Source organism: Zalophus californianus, chromosome 17 (genome assembly GCF_009762305.2).
Source record: "Zalophus californianus isolate mZalCal1 chromosome 17, mZalCal1.pri.v2, whole genome shotgun sequence".
In the NCBI taxonomy this organism is placed as follows: domain Eukaryota; kingdom Metazoa; phylum Chordata; class Mammalia; order Carnivora; family Otariidae; genus Zalophus; species Zalophus californianus.
This window is the reverse complement of record NC_045611.1, coordinates 13,871,935-13,887,835: the sequence shown is the minus strand read 5'-3', so window position 1 is coordinate 13,887,835 and position 15,901 is coordinate 13,871,935. Positions and strand designations below refer to the sequence as shown.

Genomic DNA, 15,901 nt, shown 5'->3' with positions numbered 1-15,901 from the left:
CTCCCCCAGCAGTTAGTTGTGAGCTTGAATGAGACAGTGCAAATGCTGCCTTAGCCCAGTGCTGGGCCTGGCAAATGGTGAGCCGTCAACAGAACGTCAGCTGTTAGGTAAGCCACTTTTTTTTTTTTAAGATTTTATTTTTATTTATTTGACAGAGGGAGACACAGAGAGAGAAGGAACACAAGCAGGGGGAGTGGGAGAAGGAGAAGCAGGCTTCCCGCTGAGCAGGGAGCCCGACGCGGGGCCCGATTCCAGGAACCTGGGATCATGACCTGAGCCAAAGGCAGATGCCTAACGACTGAGCCAGCCAGGCGCCCCTAGGTAAGCCACTTAACATCTGTAACGAGTGAACAATAAATCCTGACTTGCCTATCAGATAAGCGGTAGTAAATAAGACGAGGTTTGCTCAGGCCTTTGGACGTGATGAAACTCCACGGGTGGAAGGTTATGATTACAGTGATGGATGGCCTCCGATCCCTCAGGAGGAGGGGAGCTTCCGGAGCAGGAGCGTCGCCGCCCCGGGCACGGCGCTGGGGCCTAGATGGGCCAGAGTCCCCGTTTTATCGAGCGTAAGACCCAGACGTAGGGACATGTCTCCGGGAAGAATCCTAGTTGAGAAGGGCTGGGAGAAGGAGGATAGTCTTATGGGGGAGTGTGTGAGGAATGAATGGGTTGATTTCCGCAGCTGTTAAACATCCTGTCTACCACTCGGTGAAAACTGGGGGACTCTGGCCACTGCCTCAAGGCTGAGGGTGAGAGAGGAAGCGCTTCTCCGTGGCACAGGTGTTTGTATGTTAACCCCAATAATGTAGATTCTCAGTTGATTATTATTTCCCTCCAAGCTTTACTTCTTAGAGAAGTACAATTAGACATTTTCCCATTTCTGTATGAGGTTTGGTTTCGACCTCTCGGCTTGGAGAGGTTCCGTGAGAAAGAGCTGTTGAAAGGATTTGAGAGGAGAGGAAAAGTGGTATGTTCCAGGGAGGAGAGTAGTTGGAGGGTGCAGAGGGGGAAAATGACACTGACTTAATTTTCTTTCAACAGCCATTTTGGTCTATGTTGAAAGAGGCGTACATTTGCTGGTTTCTTACTAACTAGAAATTAGAGAATCCGAAAATGATGTCAGAACTGCATTCTGGAAAAAGATTGTTTTTAGAAATGTACTAAAATTTTAATTTATTAATAGCTTAACCTTATTTATAATATGGAAGTCAAACTGATATTATGGGGGAAAAAGGACTAGCTGCTGAAAAGCAAGAGGGCAATTAGGGAAAAACTTTATGATAAGGGCGTGTCTATTTTGAGGTGCGCCCAACATGAACTGAAAATCAGACCAGTCATAAAGTATAAGAACAGCTAGGGCGCCTGGGTGGCTCAGTCAGTTAAGCGACTGCCTTCGGCTCAGGTCATGATCCTGGAGTCCTGGGATCGAGTCCCACATCGGGCTCCCTGCTCAGCGGGGAGTCTGCTTCTCCCTCTGACCCTCCCCCCTCTCATGTGCTCTCTCTCTCTCTCTCTCAAATAAATAAAATCTTTCAAAAAAAAAACAGCTATAAAACCTGAGGTTAAAATAATTGAAAGAACTTTATTTTTTAATATTCAGTGTTAATGATCTATTACATTATGAAAACAATCCAGGGTCATGAGAGATCACAAGCTGCCTTTGAAGGCCTACTCTGGAGGGCACTGTCAGGGAAGGCAGAAAAGGGGAAGCCTCCAATAAGCCCTTCTAGTCTAGTAAAATTAACTGTTCTATTTTTGAAATCAGTTGAAGAACACATTTAAGAAGTTCATGAATTTTATTTCTCACTCTCTGGAAAGCCTCATATTTAAGAAAATTATAACATATCTTAGGAACGTGAAATCCAAATGAATGACTTGCAACAAAAAAAGGAACTTGGAATACTGGCAAAAACCTTTTTCTCTCAGCCTGACTACAGGGATCCTGAGGCAGACCATGCATGCTACCGGCATCTCTCTTTATGTTTCAGGAATCCTGCCTCCCATCTTGAAGGGAGTAAGGCTCCCTGGGCCCCAGGCAGTCATGGCGGCTTCCTTCTAGGAGAGTCAGAATGTTACCACTCATTTAGAATTCAATCATACAACTGCTTTAAAATCATTCCCCTGGGACCCAACATGGGGAGCAATGGCATATTTCTTGTCATGACTTTAGTTACACCAGGCAAGATTATTTCGGCTGTAGTGCTGGGCCTGCTACCCCCTGACCTGTCTCCCCTCTCTTTCTGAATTTCTCTCGCTCTTTAGTTCTGTTGGTACCAACAGGACCATCTGTAACCTCAAGTGTGTGAAAACCACAGTTGTCTAATGTGTCATTTGAAAAGACACCTCTTTCTGAGAGAAACAAGGGAGGTGCATTGCCCTTTAGGTTCCAGAAGAAGGTCTTAGAGAGTTCCCGACCATAGGTATTCGGGCGCGTCACTGTAGCCACTGTGCTGTGCTTGGCTCTCTTTGTAGTGCTTCTGTCGACGGTAGCTCCGCAGGGCCAGCACCACGCTGGTGCCGTACATCACCACCAGGAGACAGGCAAAGGTGGCCGCCGCCCCGTCTGTGCCTGCCAGTTGGCAGTTCATCCAGGTGAGACCCTTGCGGGCATAGAGCCTTGCTCGTGCTCTGCAGGTGTCTGTGGAATTGATCTGCAAGGCCACGTGGAGGTAAATGCCAATGCCCACGCCGTAGCTCACCGCCGCCAGGAGGCTGAAGGCGGCCTCCAAGAGGAGCCACTTCCCTGACAGTTCCATGAGGCTTTTGGCTCCTTGGAGTAAGACACTCATAGTGAGGACACCCAGACCCAGAGAAACTGCCACACCCCCATAGATCAGGGGTGCCCGGAGCACTGTGTACTTCTGGTCCAGCTGCCGAACCTGCTCCAGCTCGGTGCCCTCGAATGGTGAGTAGTAGTTGTTCCCAAAGCCGCCACCACTGGTAAAGCTCGAAGTGAACCCAGCAAGGACAAAGTAGGAGGCCACGACACACATGAGAACCATCCCATTCAGTATCACCTCCACTATCTGGACCACACCTAGGAGGAGAGAGATTTGGGATTTAACGCTGACATCACTCACCCGGGAAAACTCTAGGTCAGACTCGAGAAGTTTCACCGGTGCCCTGGTTTTCAGGACACGGTCCAATTCAACATTAACATCCTTGGTTTTTGTTTTTTAAATGTGTGTATGTATGTGTGGATGGATGGATGTTTAAGTAGGCTCCATGCCCAATGTGGGGCTCGAACTCACGACGCTGAGATCAAGAGCCATATACCCTACCGACAGAGCCAGCCAGGCACCCCAGTTTTGTGTTTTTTGTTTGTTTTGTTTTTTAATATTCGTATGTTCGAAAAACAAAATGCCACTCTGGAAAAAATTTTGTCAGTTTCTTCAAAAAAAAAAACATGAAACCTATACTTACCATCTCTGCAGTATCTCTGCCACTGCACTCCTGGAGCAGTTATCCTAAAGAAAAAAAAACTAAAAGTCTACCCAAAACCATGTACATGAAAGCTCACAGGAGCTTTATCTGTCATAGCCTCATTATCAGAAACCCAGATGTCCTTCCACAGGCAAGGAGGGGTTAACAGTAAGGTACCTCTATACCAGAGGAAACTTGACTCAGCGGTCAAAGGGAAGGCGCTGCAGAGACACGCGACTGCTTGGATGGCTCTCAGGGGAATTATGATAAGCAGAAAAAAGCCAGGCTCAAAGGTTATACACTGTGTGATTCCATTTATGTAACAGTCTCAAAATGACACAATTATGGAGAGTGAGCCCAGACCCATGGTTGTCGGTGGATGGGGAGACGTGGGGGAGCCCTAGCGATGCCTGAGGATGGAAGAGTTCTATAGTTGATCATGGTGGTGGGGATGTGAATGTACACGTGACCGAACGGCACAGAAGTGTGCGCACGCACCCGGACGTGAGTGCAGTAGAGCTGGTGAGATCTACAGCTCTGCATCGTCAGTGTCCTGCTGACCGCGCCGCGCTCTGGTTATGCAAGATGGGAGCACCGGGAGCACTGGGGAAAACGGGATGGAGGGCGCGCAAGATCTCCGCCCTAGTTTTGTTACCATTTCGTGGATCTATAATTATTTCAAATTTTGAAGTTTTTTTTAAAACTATAAAATGACCTAAAAAGGAATACACTGAGAAAAATCACTCCTGTCCCTGTCCATCCTGTGCTCTGCCCCCACCCACTTTCATTATTTCCTAATATAACTTTCCAGTGTTCCTTCATGCAAATAAAAGCAGCCTCAAATCTGCATTTCATTCCCCCCCTTCCCTGCTTTTTTTTTCACCAGGAAGCATACGTAACACATGCTGCTCTGAGTCTTGTTCATTTACTATTCCTGGAGGTGTTTTCTGATCCACTCCCACAGGGTCCACAGACTTCGTTACATAGGCTCTGGCGCCACTGTGTGGATTGACCAGTCTATTCAGCTGTCGGACACGTGGGCTGTTCACTTGGGGGTTTCTGATGAGTTTTAGGAACCAACAGGTGACTGGACACTGAATATCTTCTTGTCCAAGGTCAGCCTTCGTTCATCACCGACAGAGGCCCTGGCCTCTGCTTGGGCATACTTCTGGAAGAATGTCTCCTATCATGCTCCAGGGTTCAGAGAACTAAGAGAAAAGCATATGAACCTCAAGTGGGAACGCCAGGCTCACGTCCCCACACTTCGCTGCCAGTGATCTTGCCCCAGTCACTGACGTGAAGCCTCACACACTTCATCTGACAAAGGAAGGTAGTGCCTGCCTGTCTTACTCCACATGGCCCCGATGAAACCAAGTACATGTAAGGATTTCCGAAAATCATAAAATGTTAATGCAAGCGGATGGTGACGCTACTCAGTAATGTTTAGACAATGGAAGGGGCTTAGTGAGAGATTTAAGAAATGGGACAAATTATGAGAAGTGTGGATTCCCAGAAATCGGGAAGCCTTGCTAATAAACTAGGGGGTACCACAACGTTTAAAAACGGGGCAGCGAGGGGCACATGGGTGGCTCAGTCGTTAAGCATCTGCCGTCGGCTCAGGTCATGATCCCAGCATCCTGGGATCAAGCCCCACATCAGGTTCCCTGCTCAGCGGGAAGCCTGCTTCTCTCTCTCCTACTCCCGCTGCTTCTGTTCCCTTTCTCGCTGTGTCTCTCTGTCAAATAAATAAATAAAATCTTTAAAAACAAAAAAACAAAAAACGGGGCAGCGAACTACCAGTCTCTCTAACAGACTTGAGGCACCAGCTCCTGGGCTTGCTGGTCCTAACTCCTGCTGGGCCCACACAAATTCCTAGGAGGTCCGCGGGACACAGCAGCCAAAGGCTCTGACAGTTGAGGAACTACATTCCTCTAATTTAAATCTGAAAATAGCATCAGATTAGAACTGCCCACTCTCCACCCAGGCGCTGTAAGGGACTGGCCACTTGCCTCCTGTAGCAGTGCCACTGAATTGGCCCAAACATCACTCTAATTCAGGGGCAGCAGTTTTACCCCACATCCAATACTCTTCTCTGCCTTGGTTTTCCTTCCAGACACAGGTTAATGTCTCACCCACCGAAGGGAGACAGGAACACTGCCCTGCTATAAGATGGGGGAAGCTGAATGCTTCCTTCTGGGACATTGGAGTCATGATCCATGCATGTATCTGCCAGGCTGAAATGAAATAAATCTAGATCTTGTCAACTACCCCCTGGCTATAACAGTGGAGAGCAATAACGGTCTGTTGCCAGGTCCAGTGCTACTGGGTCTGCAGAAGGAATATGGCCACTGAATACCATCACAGTACCAGCCAGGCCTGGCCTGGCTTAGCTATTAATATCAAACAGGCTCATGTGTTTCTTTTTTTTTCTTTTTTTAAGATTTTATTTGAGAGAGAGAGAGCACACACAAGCAGGGGGAGGGGCAAAGGGAAAGGCAGACTCTCCACTGAGCAGGGGCTCGATCCCAGGACCCTGAGATCATGACCTGAGCTGAAGGCAGACACTTAACCGACTGAGCCACCCAGGCGCCCCCAGGCTCATGTGTTTCTAACCTTGCTGTTAGTGCAGAAAGATTCACAGCCCTCAGAAGACAACAAGGGTGACTGCCAGAGCTAGCTATCTCAACAGTGGGATGGGACGAGTCTCCGGAAAGAGAGCAGAGGGCTCTGGAGAGGGAAGTGGAGACCAAAACAGACATGGGATTTTTGTTATAAATGGGGTCTTTCTGTGAGGCTGGTTTTGTGGCTGATCATGTAATACTCCGCTTAATTATACATCTACTTCTGCCTTTGCACTGTAAATGTGAACAAAGAGGGGAGAAAATAAATTTTTTTTATTTATCTAAAATAAAACTGAGATGTGCAGTCAAGTTATGCTAAAATGGAAAATAAAATCTCCTCTCTGGAAGCAAATACTCTTTATGCTTTCTTATGTATTCTTTAAGACATTGTCTAATCATAGACAAGCATTTATTTTGTTTTCTAAGCCCAAATGGAACTCACCTTTTAAATGTGACAAGTTGCCTGTATTTAAGGGAATCCTGTTAAAAATATGTTGTAAAGAGAAGCATCACCTCCAACTTAAAATTTTTCTTTGGACTTTTCTTGGATTCATGTAAAGCAAAGAACATATTCACTTGTACAAAGAATATATTGTAATATTCCAGAAGTCATAATTTAACATGCAGTAAGAACCCATGAAGTTGTCTGGCCAAAAGTAGCATTCTTCCATTGGGAAAGATTTTACATTCTTTTATTCTGGATGGATCCTGAATTCCAGATGTTGGGTTTAATTTTTCATACAATGGTACATTTACAAGAGGTACAAAACACTTACTGAGTTTTCAAGGTCACTGTGGGGGTCTTGTTAGAATAGCTTCTTTGCAACCCAGTGAATGAATCTGATTCCTCTTTGCTCGGCCCACGCCTACCTCCAACTTACAGGCAGTCTCCCCGGCTTCTCTACACCCTGCATCCAGAGCATTAAGGAAGTGAAGGATCTGAGACCTCAGTGTGGAAAAACTTTGGGGCTCATCTGCTTAAGACAGTTGTGTTTAAAAAAGTTCAAGCCGAAATGTTGTCTCCGGTGTATGTGGCTTTCCGAGGACTTTGAAGATAAGGATCTTCAGACTCACTTGGTTATCTCCCTTGAGCTAATCGAAAGTGCAAGAAAGTGCATTGCTGCAACTCGTGCCTTCTCCTCGTGGGTCCTGACCTCCAGTTTTGTTCTGTTTCAATCATTCTGGCTCCTCACTCACCAACAGAGGACTCTAGAACTCATTACCTCAGAGAACGTCGCTCGGTGTAACCCAGAGCTCTCCCCAGGATACAGATGTTGGCCCACGGTCAAGTATTCCGTGAAAGACTGGTTCAGAGTAACTTCCACCGTGACATGTGGCAGGACGGCTTAAAAAGCCTAAAACTCCAACATCTCTGCAGGCTTTTCTTTGAGCTTCCTGACCTTCCGGTAACCCTGGATGGCCAGCACAGCCCCCAGAGCAAAGAGCCCGATGCTCAGGGCAGCAAAGATGGCAGCTCCTATATCTCCCCCGTGGAAACTGCAGCTGAAGCCACTGTACCCTTTGCTCTGGTACAGCGCCTCCCTCTCTCTGCACACCGGGGATGCATAGGCAGCTGAGAGATGGCGGAAGTAGAAGTACAGAGCGGGGATGTAGGCCCCCGCGATGAGCGTGTCCAACAAGGCTTCAATCAGCAGCCACGGGGGGCAGTGCCACGGGACCCGCAGGACGCCCAGGATGACAAGGAGGCAGCAGAAGGCCGTGAGCGCTCCGCCGTAGGCCATCGCCGCAGTGACCGTGGGCAGCTTCAGCTGGTAGAACTGGACGTCCAGCTGCTGTGCTTTCTCCCCGTCGGCGCCCTCGAATCCACTGAAAGCGCCTCCGAACTGGTAGTAGTAAATGCCCCCCAGGCTGGTGATGCCCGTGTAGCCCCCTGTGGAACTGTAAGACACACAGCTGCAGGCCAGGATCAACAAGTTCAGCAGCACCTCCAGCATCTGGCAGCAGGCTGCAAAAGAAGGGTGTGTTACCATTTTGAGAGCTGCTCTTTTGTCCTCGGAGACTTCCACCTCGGTGCTCCTCTTCCCGGCGGTAGCTCACACCACCGCTGGCTCTGTATTCCGCCCCGGGAGGCCCAAGCTGCCCCAGCTACGTGAGGGGCGTGAGATGGGCTCTGGAAATGCTGTCGGAGGTACTCGGAGCAAAAAGAGTAACTCTCCAGAGAGCCTGCCCCTGCTGGGGTGCAGGAAGACGGTGGGAGAAATCAGGCCAGCTCCCAACCAGAAAGAAAGGCATCCGATATGGAAGGCGAGAACATTCTCTGCCCCAGCCCTTCCCTGCCAAAGAGACTATGAAAGAGTGATCTCCTCTTTAGATATGTTTTGTGGCTTGCTTCAGTTTGAAAGAGGAAACTTCTCCAAGTTTGAAAGAAATAACATAGAGCTTAAAAAAATACAATGAAGTAGGTAAGTTATACGCCCAAATGTTAACCGTGGTTCATGTATATTGGAAACAGGAAAGATTACGTTAATTAAACCCATGAGGCTTACTGAATTAAAGAAATGTAATTGGCTTCGTTGTTCTTAGATTTCAACTCAGTAAGTCTGTTTTACAATTTAACTTTGTTTTCTTTAGTTTCCCTAAAGAGCAAATCTGGGCTGTGATATTGTCGCAGGGCTAGGTTCTCTCGGGGACCCTTGGCTTCTTTGTCTTGGACAAGGAAAGAAGTCCAGCTTCTCTGCCCAAACTGGGCTGCTTTCCTTAAAAGCAACTTCATGGAGATATAATGGATAGGGGACAAAATGACCCATGTTAAGTGTTGAGCTTGTTGAGTTTTGACAAACACATATGCCACACCATCAGAGTCAAGATACAGAACATCTTTATCTGCCCAGAAAGTTCCCAAGAGAACATCTGTGGTCAATCCCTTACCCTCCTCAGACAATCACTGATCTGCTTTCTACCATTAGGAATTAGGTTGGCCTTTCTAGAATTTCATGTAAATGGAATCATACAATTAAGTACTCTTGTGTGTGGCTTCTTTTGCTCAGGATTCTATAAAGCTGGGTGTTTCTGACCTGGAAACTGTATATGCTGCCACAGTCCTGCTAGGTCAGCTGACTTGGAGTAGATGGTCAGCAGCTCCCTGGTATTTAGAGAACCAGATTTTGTGCCTCCTGGGCCCGGGTGGTTTATGTATGAAGCTGTGTTACACCTACACACTCTCCAACGGAACGATATACTCTCAAGTATTGTCTTTACGCTCTTCAGTTTCCCCCCAAAATGCAAAGAGCCTTATTGTTGTCTTTAATTATAAAAGTAGTATATACTGATGGTAAAAAAATAAAGACAAAAACATATAATAATCACCGAAAATCCAACTATTTAAAAATACAACCACTGTGACCATTTTTTTTTCCTGGACTTTTGTCATATATGCATCATTTTTGCTGCTATTTGCTTTTACGTGAAGAACAGGGTCCTACTCTACCTACTATTCTATAACTATTATATAACCTGTTTTTCACTTAGGAATATAGTATGAACTTTTTTTTCTATCTCAGCAAATATAAATCTACTTCATATTTTTAGAGGATGTAAACAATAACACAATAAATTTAAATAATTCCAGTGTAAAGTACATTTAGGGTTTTCCCAATGTCTTGCTGTATGGGGACAATTATATATATACATATTTCTTAATACAGTGTGGGGAGGGCAGAGCCCCTACAACCCCTTGTTCCTGTTGTAGCTTTAATAGAACCAGGAAAGAATAAGGAGGGCTGGGGAGCTATGTAATTCAGGCTACAAGCTGAATGCAAACATCACGATGTGAGCATTACCCAGCTGAAGGAGGAACAGAAAGAACAAAGGCAAAAAAGAAACTGCTCCAAACAAATCAGGCAGCCAAGGAGGGGAGCAGGAAATGCACCTCCTTCCCAGGGAACTTGCAACTCTTCACCCAAATAATAAAGGAGCACAACCTGCACACGCACAGGATCCCCTGGTGACCTGATATGCACATGGGGACAGCTGTATTTGCTTTTTATCTGATCTTTAGTCTCAGCCCCTAAAGATTTTAGTATCTCAGGGGACTTGCTCATAAGTGAATTTGGGATCCATCTCTTTCCATCAGTGTCCAGACTGTTCCACTGAACTTGCAAAGCATGACTCACTGCCCAAACTTCAGGGTCTCCCTAGGAAGTCAGAGAGGGCCATAGCTGCCTCCCACTTCCACCAGTTTGCTGGAAGAGGACATGATTTCACCAGTAAGGAAAAGAAGTCACAAAAGATCTACTCTTAAGATAGGGCTGAAAATCTTTGGGTGACCTTTATCCAGGCCTGCATTTCCTGCTGGAGACAAGTTCCAGGTATTCAATGGCTATTTCTCTCAACACAACACCAGGTATTGTGTACTGATGTGGGTCTCTGCATATCCAGAGTTCTTTATAAGCCCTTGGTGGTCAGCTTCTGACTCCTAAGCCAGCCTTTCACTACCTTGACTCAGAAATGATCTCTAGGTCCAAAGCCAAATAGCCAGAAGCAGTCAAAGCTAAATCAAGGTGTGTTTTGGTCAGGAGGCTCAAGTCCTGCCCTCTCCTCTTGGTAAAATAATCACAATGGAAAACATACTTCTACTGAGAAACCTGTTAACTCAGCCTCTGGCTTATTACTATTATTTTTATCATCAAGCAAAAAAAAAAGAAAGGTCAAGCAAGTAAACCATTTCAGGTCTTAGAGTTAGGCTCTGAGTTTCCATTCCAGCTCTCTCAAGTTAACAGCTGTGTGGCTTTGGGTGTCTTACTATACCTCTCTGAGCTTCAGGAATCATTGAGCAAATTAGAAGCAATGCGGTTGTGCCAATAAATGTAAACCAGAGTGCAGATTGCTGTACCTGCATTGCCTAGAGCTCTTTAACGGAAGTTCCAGAGAATCCCATAATCATGTGCATTACTGGAATCATCCTATGACACATTTTCAGGTACAAGTTCCTTGATTTCTCTCCCTTAGGCTGAGAAGTTTCCCCCCTTAGTCATATGCAGCCTAGAAAAAAAATCTCTCACCAAATCACGTGAGCCACAAGGGCTCACCCTGACAAACCAGATTTTCTTCATTGCTGGCAAGGCCAGGACGAATGCTTGGATGGAACTCTGAGCACCACATTTGGAGCTGATACATGGTATTATTTATGTGTTCTGCAAACGTGCTCGTTCTAATAACTGTGTTTTTTTTGTTTTTGTTTTTGTTTGTTCTCAGTGAGACAGGGTGGAATAGAAATTACCCATGTAGCTAGTATCTAACAAGGTAAGGACCGTTTCACAACATGTGTATGTGTGTGAACTTGGGTCTTCATGTAAGATATATTTCTTACTGTGGATCTCAGTCAATAAATTTTAACACATGCTGTTGCATGAACTGCTACTAGGTTGCCCCTCCAGGTGGCTTTCTGTGTCTAACTCAGCCCTCCCACAGTCGGCAGCTCATAACTGGTTCCTCCTGCAGTCCCACCTGGAACCTGAAACCCGCAAGCATGGCTGCTCGCCTCACCAGACATTCGAAGACAAGCACTGGAAATCTAGGTGTACCTTTCAGATGTGCCTACAATTTTTGAGGGGGGGGCAGAGAATGAGAACCTCATGCAGTTTTATAAATGAAAATGCTAGGAACCCTAAAAGAAAGTCTGCTTGAATTTTTGCTTCACTAGCTCAGACCCCTCCCAGAACCATCAGCAAACATAAATGGTCAAAATGCCTCTCAAATGGCTCACCTCTTCCAGTGCACAAGTATTTGCATTTATGGCATTCCAGGAGTCCTTCAGCCTCTGACTGGTAATATTCCACTTTCTCTAGTTCAGACCTGGGGTTCGATGGCAGGTATCTCCCTGCAGTGGGTTCACTATAACTGAAAACATATATGGCCATTAGGGTCTTCAAACTCAATGCCTTGTTCAGTATTAGAACTCTGAACATCTCATGCTGTCATTAAAGAGACGTGCAGAATGGAAACAAATTTTGCTGCAGCATTTCATATTCCAGAGAATTCTCTGGTATAGTGGCCCACAGGGTATCCAAACACTTGGCCCAACACTGCTAAAAGTCACCATGCTGCACATCCCTATAATTCTGAGCGCTGATTGGATGCTGGTTTGCCCAGCTGTGGGAGCTTCCTAACCAGGTAGCCTGAAGCCGCCTTTGTGAGCCTAACTTTTCAGTTCAGCATGGACCAGCCCTTCCTTAAAGCTAGTTTACGTGCATAAGAGTCTGATGCCCAGGCTGGGATTCTCTTCCTTCTTGTTACTTTGAAAAGGGCTGAATCTGCAATAATCCTCTAGGCATATGGGTAATACAGATAACTGGATGTTTTCCTATCTCTACTTCTTCTCTGCTAGCTCTGGCACTTTCCTTCCTTTCCCCCCCTTTATCCAGCATATCCTGACCTTTGTCCAGGATGCAATGGTGGGGGCTGCATTCTACCCGCTCGGCGCCAGGGATCCTTCCAGTGTTCTCACTATGGATCTCTGGGGTTTGAAATCCTTAAACTTTCATGGCCTTGGATATAGTCCAAACTTAGCACAGCACAGAAGGCCCTTGCTCATCTCTCGTCACTCACAACCTCACACTCATAGACCCAGCCATAGTGAACTGCTCCTCTCCCCCTGCCCCCCAAAAAGATGACCTGCACTCCCATGCTCTAGGTCACTGGGGAAGCTATTTCTCTGCTTGGAACCCCTTTCATTTCCTCTCCCAGTCTTCCCATTCTTGCTCCTTTTCTTTTCTTGATTTTATTTTTGAGAGCGCACTAGCGGGGGAGGGGCAAAGGGAGAGGGAGAAACAGGCTCCCTGGTGAGCAGAAAGCCTGTGGTGGGGCTCTATCCCAGAAACCTGGGATCATGATCTGAGCCAAGACAGACACCACTCAGGTGCCCTCATTCTTGCTCCTTTTCCAAAACTCAGCTTTGAGGTCAGTATCCTCCAGGAAATCTTCCAGATCTCAGGCAGGGGATCTGTTCTCTCCAAATCTGTTTCCCCTGCACGTTTACCTGTCAGTCTCCTACCAGACTGTGGACACAGTCAGTAGATCTCACCCATTAAGAGCCCTAGCCCCCTCCATCCTGCCCATTAAATAAAAGCTTATTATGTGGAGGAAAGGTGGAAATAAATTATCCTTTGGTTTCAAGCCACCAACTGGCTATGAGCCAAAAAATCAAAAGTATTCCCTTCACTCACCTTGGGGCCGGGGGGGTACCAGGTCACTGGTTTATAAGGAAACCCAAAATGCAGCTCAGGAGATACGAATGTAATTTGGCTTCGGTCAGGGACGCACAACAGCTCGTGCCTGTGTCTGGGCACAACCTTTGTCAGAGTTTGGCTAGCTGGTTTTAGATAATGTAACATAAGCTCAGGATAACAGCTTTCCAGCTGTGTGGACACAACAGGGAAGGAGACTGAGCTTAAGCCTCCAAATCCTACAGCAGAGAGGAGCCGGACATTTCCTTAGAGAAGAGGGCAGGTGTCCCAAACCAGAAGGCAGTCATCACCCCAGTACCTGTCTCCTGGCACATAATCTGGTCATTCAGGAGTATTTGTGGAGCTGGATGGAATGGAAAAAAGACCAACTCCCGACGGGGGTGTGGAGTCTAGGACTGACTGCCTCCTCTCCTCCTTTCCATCCCTACCCTCTCCTAGCTCCCTAAGCCTTCGGGAACAACAGCATGAGGCTTTCACCTCACAAGGCCTTACGGGAATTCTCTGTGCTCTACAAGGCAGGGACAAGCACAGCTGGTTCATTCAGGAAGGTGGAATCTGAAACAATCGGGATTTGAATGAGGCTCTCCAGAAAGACTTCACTGACAACGGTAGGCAATCTCTGCCCTTCAGTGGGGGAGTTTTAGGTAGACGTAGTTGTTTGGTTAAAAGTGTAGCTTCTCCCAGCTGTCTGTTTTGAAATGCATATACCCGTAGGCGAGATTACAGATTAAACTATTAACACTTCATTGGCCTGACTTTATTAGGCCCTTATGGGACTTTGGAAGGCCGGTTTTGGAACACAGGACAAAAATCTGAAGCTCCACGGGTCAGTCCTGTGGGCACGTCGGGGTGGGGTGGGGGGGGGGAGGTCAGGGAGGAGCCTCAGGTTAACCCCACCTCCCTAACCCCCTTCCCACCCCTTCCCTTTCCGGTCCTGAAGTTCTCTCTCCTTCCTTACTTGGTCCCCGGCCCTGCCACTGCTAACGGGGGTGGTTTCCGTTTTGTTAATCGGGTTCGTGGGGGCACCGTAAGGTTTTCCTTCCCTCCCAGGTCACCTCTAAGAGCGCAAAAGGGGGTAACGGCACTTTCTTCCTTGAAGCCGGCTTCCTAGGCCACGGAGCCTGGGCGCCGGAGCAGCTCCGGGGCGGGGGGAGGGGGGGTCTCAGACCCAGGCTTTTCGGGTGCCCAGGCCGCAGGGCGTTCCGCAGCCCCACCTCACCTTGCCGGGCCACCGGGTGCGAAGCGCTCCTTCCTGTGGATCGGTGGCTCCGGGGTTTCCCAAGGCGCGGGCCAGGGGGGCGGGGCTGCGTCCCAGGTCGGCCTCCGGGGTCCGTCCCGCGTCCGGCTTTGGTGGGACTTTTCCCAAACTCTTTGTTCACCGGCGCGAAGGTCCCCGACCCGGTGTCTGTCCTGGCGAGGGCCTCGGTCCCTCCCCCTGTCCCGGTCCCCGTCCCTCCGCTCGCCACCGTTTCTCTCCCTCCGCCGGTCCCCGGGTCGGTCCCGCTGTCGCTCGGGATGGCGGTCTCGGTCCGGGCGGGGGTGCCGGTCTGGGTCCCGCTCTCTCGGCCGGGACCGGGACTCGCGAGCCCCCGACGTACCTTCCATGGCCCGTTTCCGTGTCCCCGCCCCGGAGCGACCCGAGGGCAACAATCCACCACAAGTATCCCGGGCAGGCGGCCAAGCCCGGGGGCGGGGGCGGGGGCGGGGCAGAACTTACCTGCGCGCACGCGCACTAGCCACGCGGCGGCCTCGGACAGCGCTCACCTGAGCGCGCGCGCCGGCAGGGGGCGCGGCTGTGCGTGGCCGGCGTGCAGGCGTGCGGGGAGCGTGTGCGGGGTTGGGGGCTGGGGAGGCGAGTGGTTAGCTGCTCTGCGCTCCGCGGAGAGGTTACCCACTCGTCCGCCGCGCCTAGTCTTCCCTGGAGCGTCTTCTCCGTGACCCCGGAAGGTGGGTGGAATAGGGCAGCGAGCTCTGGGCTTTACCAGCCCCTTGGGTGTGCATTCCCGTCGCGTGCTCATCCAGTCGCCCGACCATTTTTCCTGCCCCTCCAGTCGCCCAGTCGTCTCCTCCTCCACTGGCCCTCCCTCGCTTCCTCCGTCTCCCGCTATACTTTACAACTGTGTTGTTCAGGGGGCTTGAGGCCAGTTCATCTACTGCAACGGTCCTGGACTTACCAACTTTATTTTAAAAATGACTAACCACACAGAATAGGCATCTTTTCCTTTTGCCAAGTAAGGGTATTTAAAAACATATAAAACTACCGTCTGTTAATTCATCCTTTAGAGAAATATACGTGAGCACCTACCCTAGCAGACCTTGGAGATACAATGGTGAACTCTCATTGCGTGGCATTTCCCTTTTGACGTGTGTGGGAAGAGAGGGCACTAAACGAAGAAAGGGACAATGTGTAAAATTGAGGAGGGCAGGTTTCTTTCTGCAGATCTGAGAAGGAACATTTGAGTTGAGTCCTGGAAGGCAGCTTTGGGGATAGCTGAGAGAATGTTCTGGAAAGAGAAGCTGGGTAATGCAGAGAGCTGAAACAGAAAGTTCCAGGGGAATGAGTGGGGATAGGATGAGACTGTGAGGGGGAGCAGGCAGGTGGCTTAGGGTCTCCATCGTGAAGAGTTGTTTTCATTCTGAAAGTAATGG

The 15,901-nt window shown here is 48.4% G+C and overlaps 1 protein-coding gene across 4 annotated transcripts; it reads right to left on the bottom strand.

The window, feature by feature from the left end:
• Nucleotides 1-1,573: 1,573 nt before the first annotated feature.
• Nucleotides 1,574-14,938, bottom strand: MARVELD3 (MARVEL domain containing 3). 4 transcript variants are annotated; one of them, XR_003524163.2, is made up of 5 exons: nt 14,472-14,938; nt 11,773-11,906; nt 6,824-8,013; nt 6,490-6,590; nt 2,913-3,040 (listed from the first exon to the last, which is right to left on the bottom strand). XR_003524163.2 is itself a non-coding variant. In XM_027618582.2 (3 exons), exons 1-3 carry the CDS (start codon nt 14,855-14,857, stop codon nt 2,403-2,405), a joined length of 1,158 nt encoding a protein of 385 aa, XP_027474383.1. In that variant the 5' UTR covers nt 14,858-14,938; the 3' UTR covers nt 1,574-2,402. The 4 variants fall into 4 exon arrangements, 2 of the variants coding, with proteins under 2 accessions (XP_027474383.1, XP_027474384.1); XR_003524164.2 differs by lacking the exon at nt 6,490-6,590 and having other exon boundaries at nt 2,909-3,040; XM_027618582.2 differs by lacking the exons at nt 6,490-6,590; nt 6,824-8,013 and having other exon boundaries at nt 1,574-3,040.
• Between the last annotated feature and the right edge of the window lie 963 nt (nt 14,939-15,901).

Coding starts and splice junctions, on each gene's coding strand:
- MARVELD3 (XM_027618582.2), bottom strand. CDS start 14,857: ATGGAAGGTACGTCGGGGGCTCGCGAGTCCCGGTCCCGGCCGAGAGAG. Junction 11,907..14,471: donor GCACCCGGTGGCCCGGCAAG/GTGAGGTGGGGC, acceptor ATATGTTTTCAG/TTATAGTGAACCCACTGCAG. Junction 3,041..11,772: donor ATACTTGTGCACTGGAAGAG/GTGAGCCATTTG, acceptor CTCTCCTCCTAG/GTGTGGTCCAGATAGTGGAG.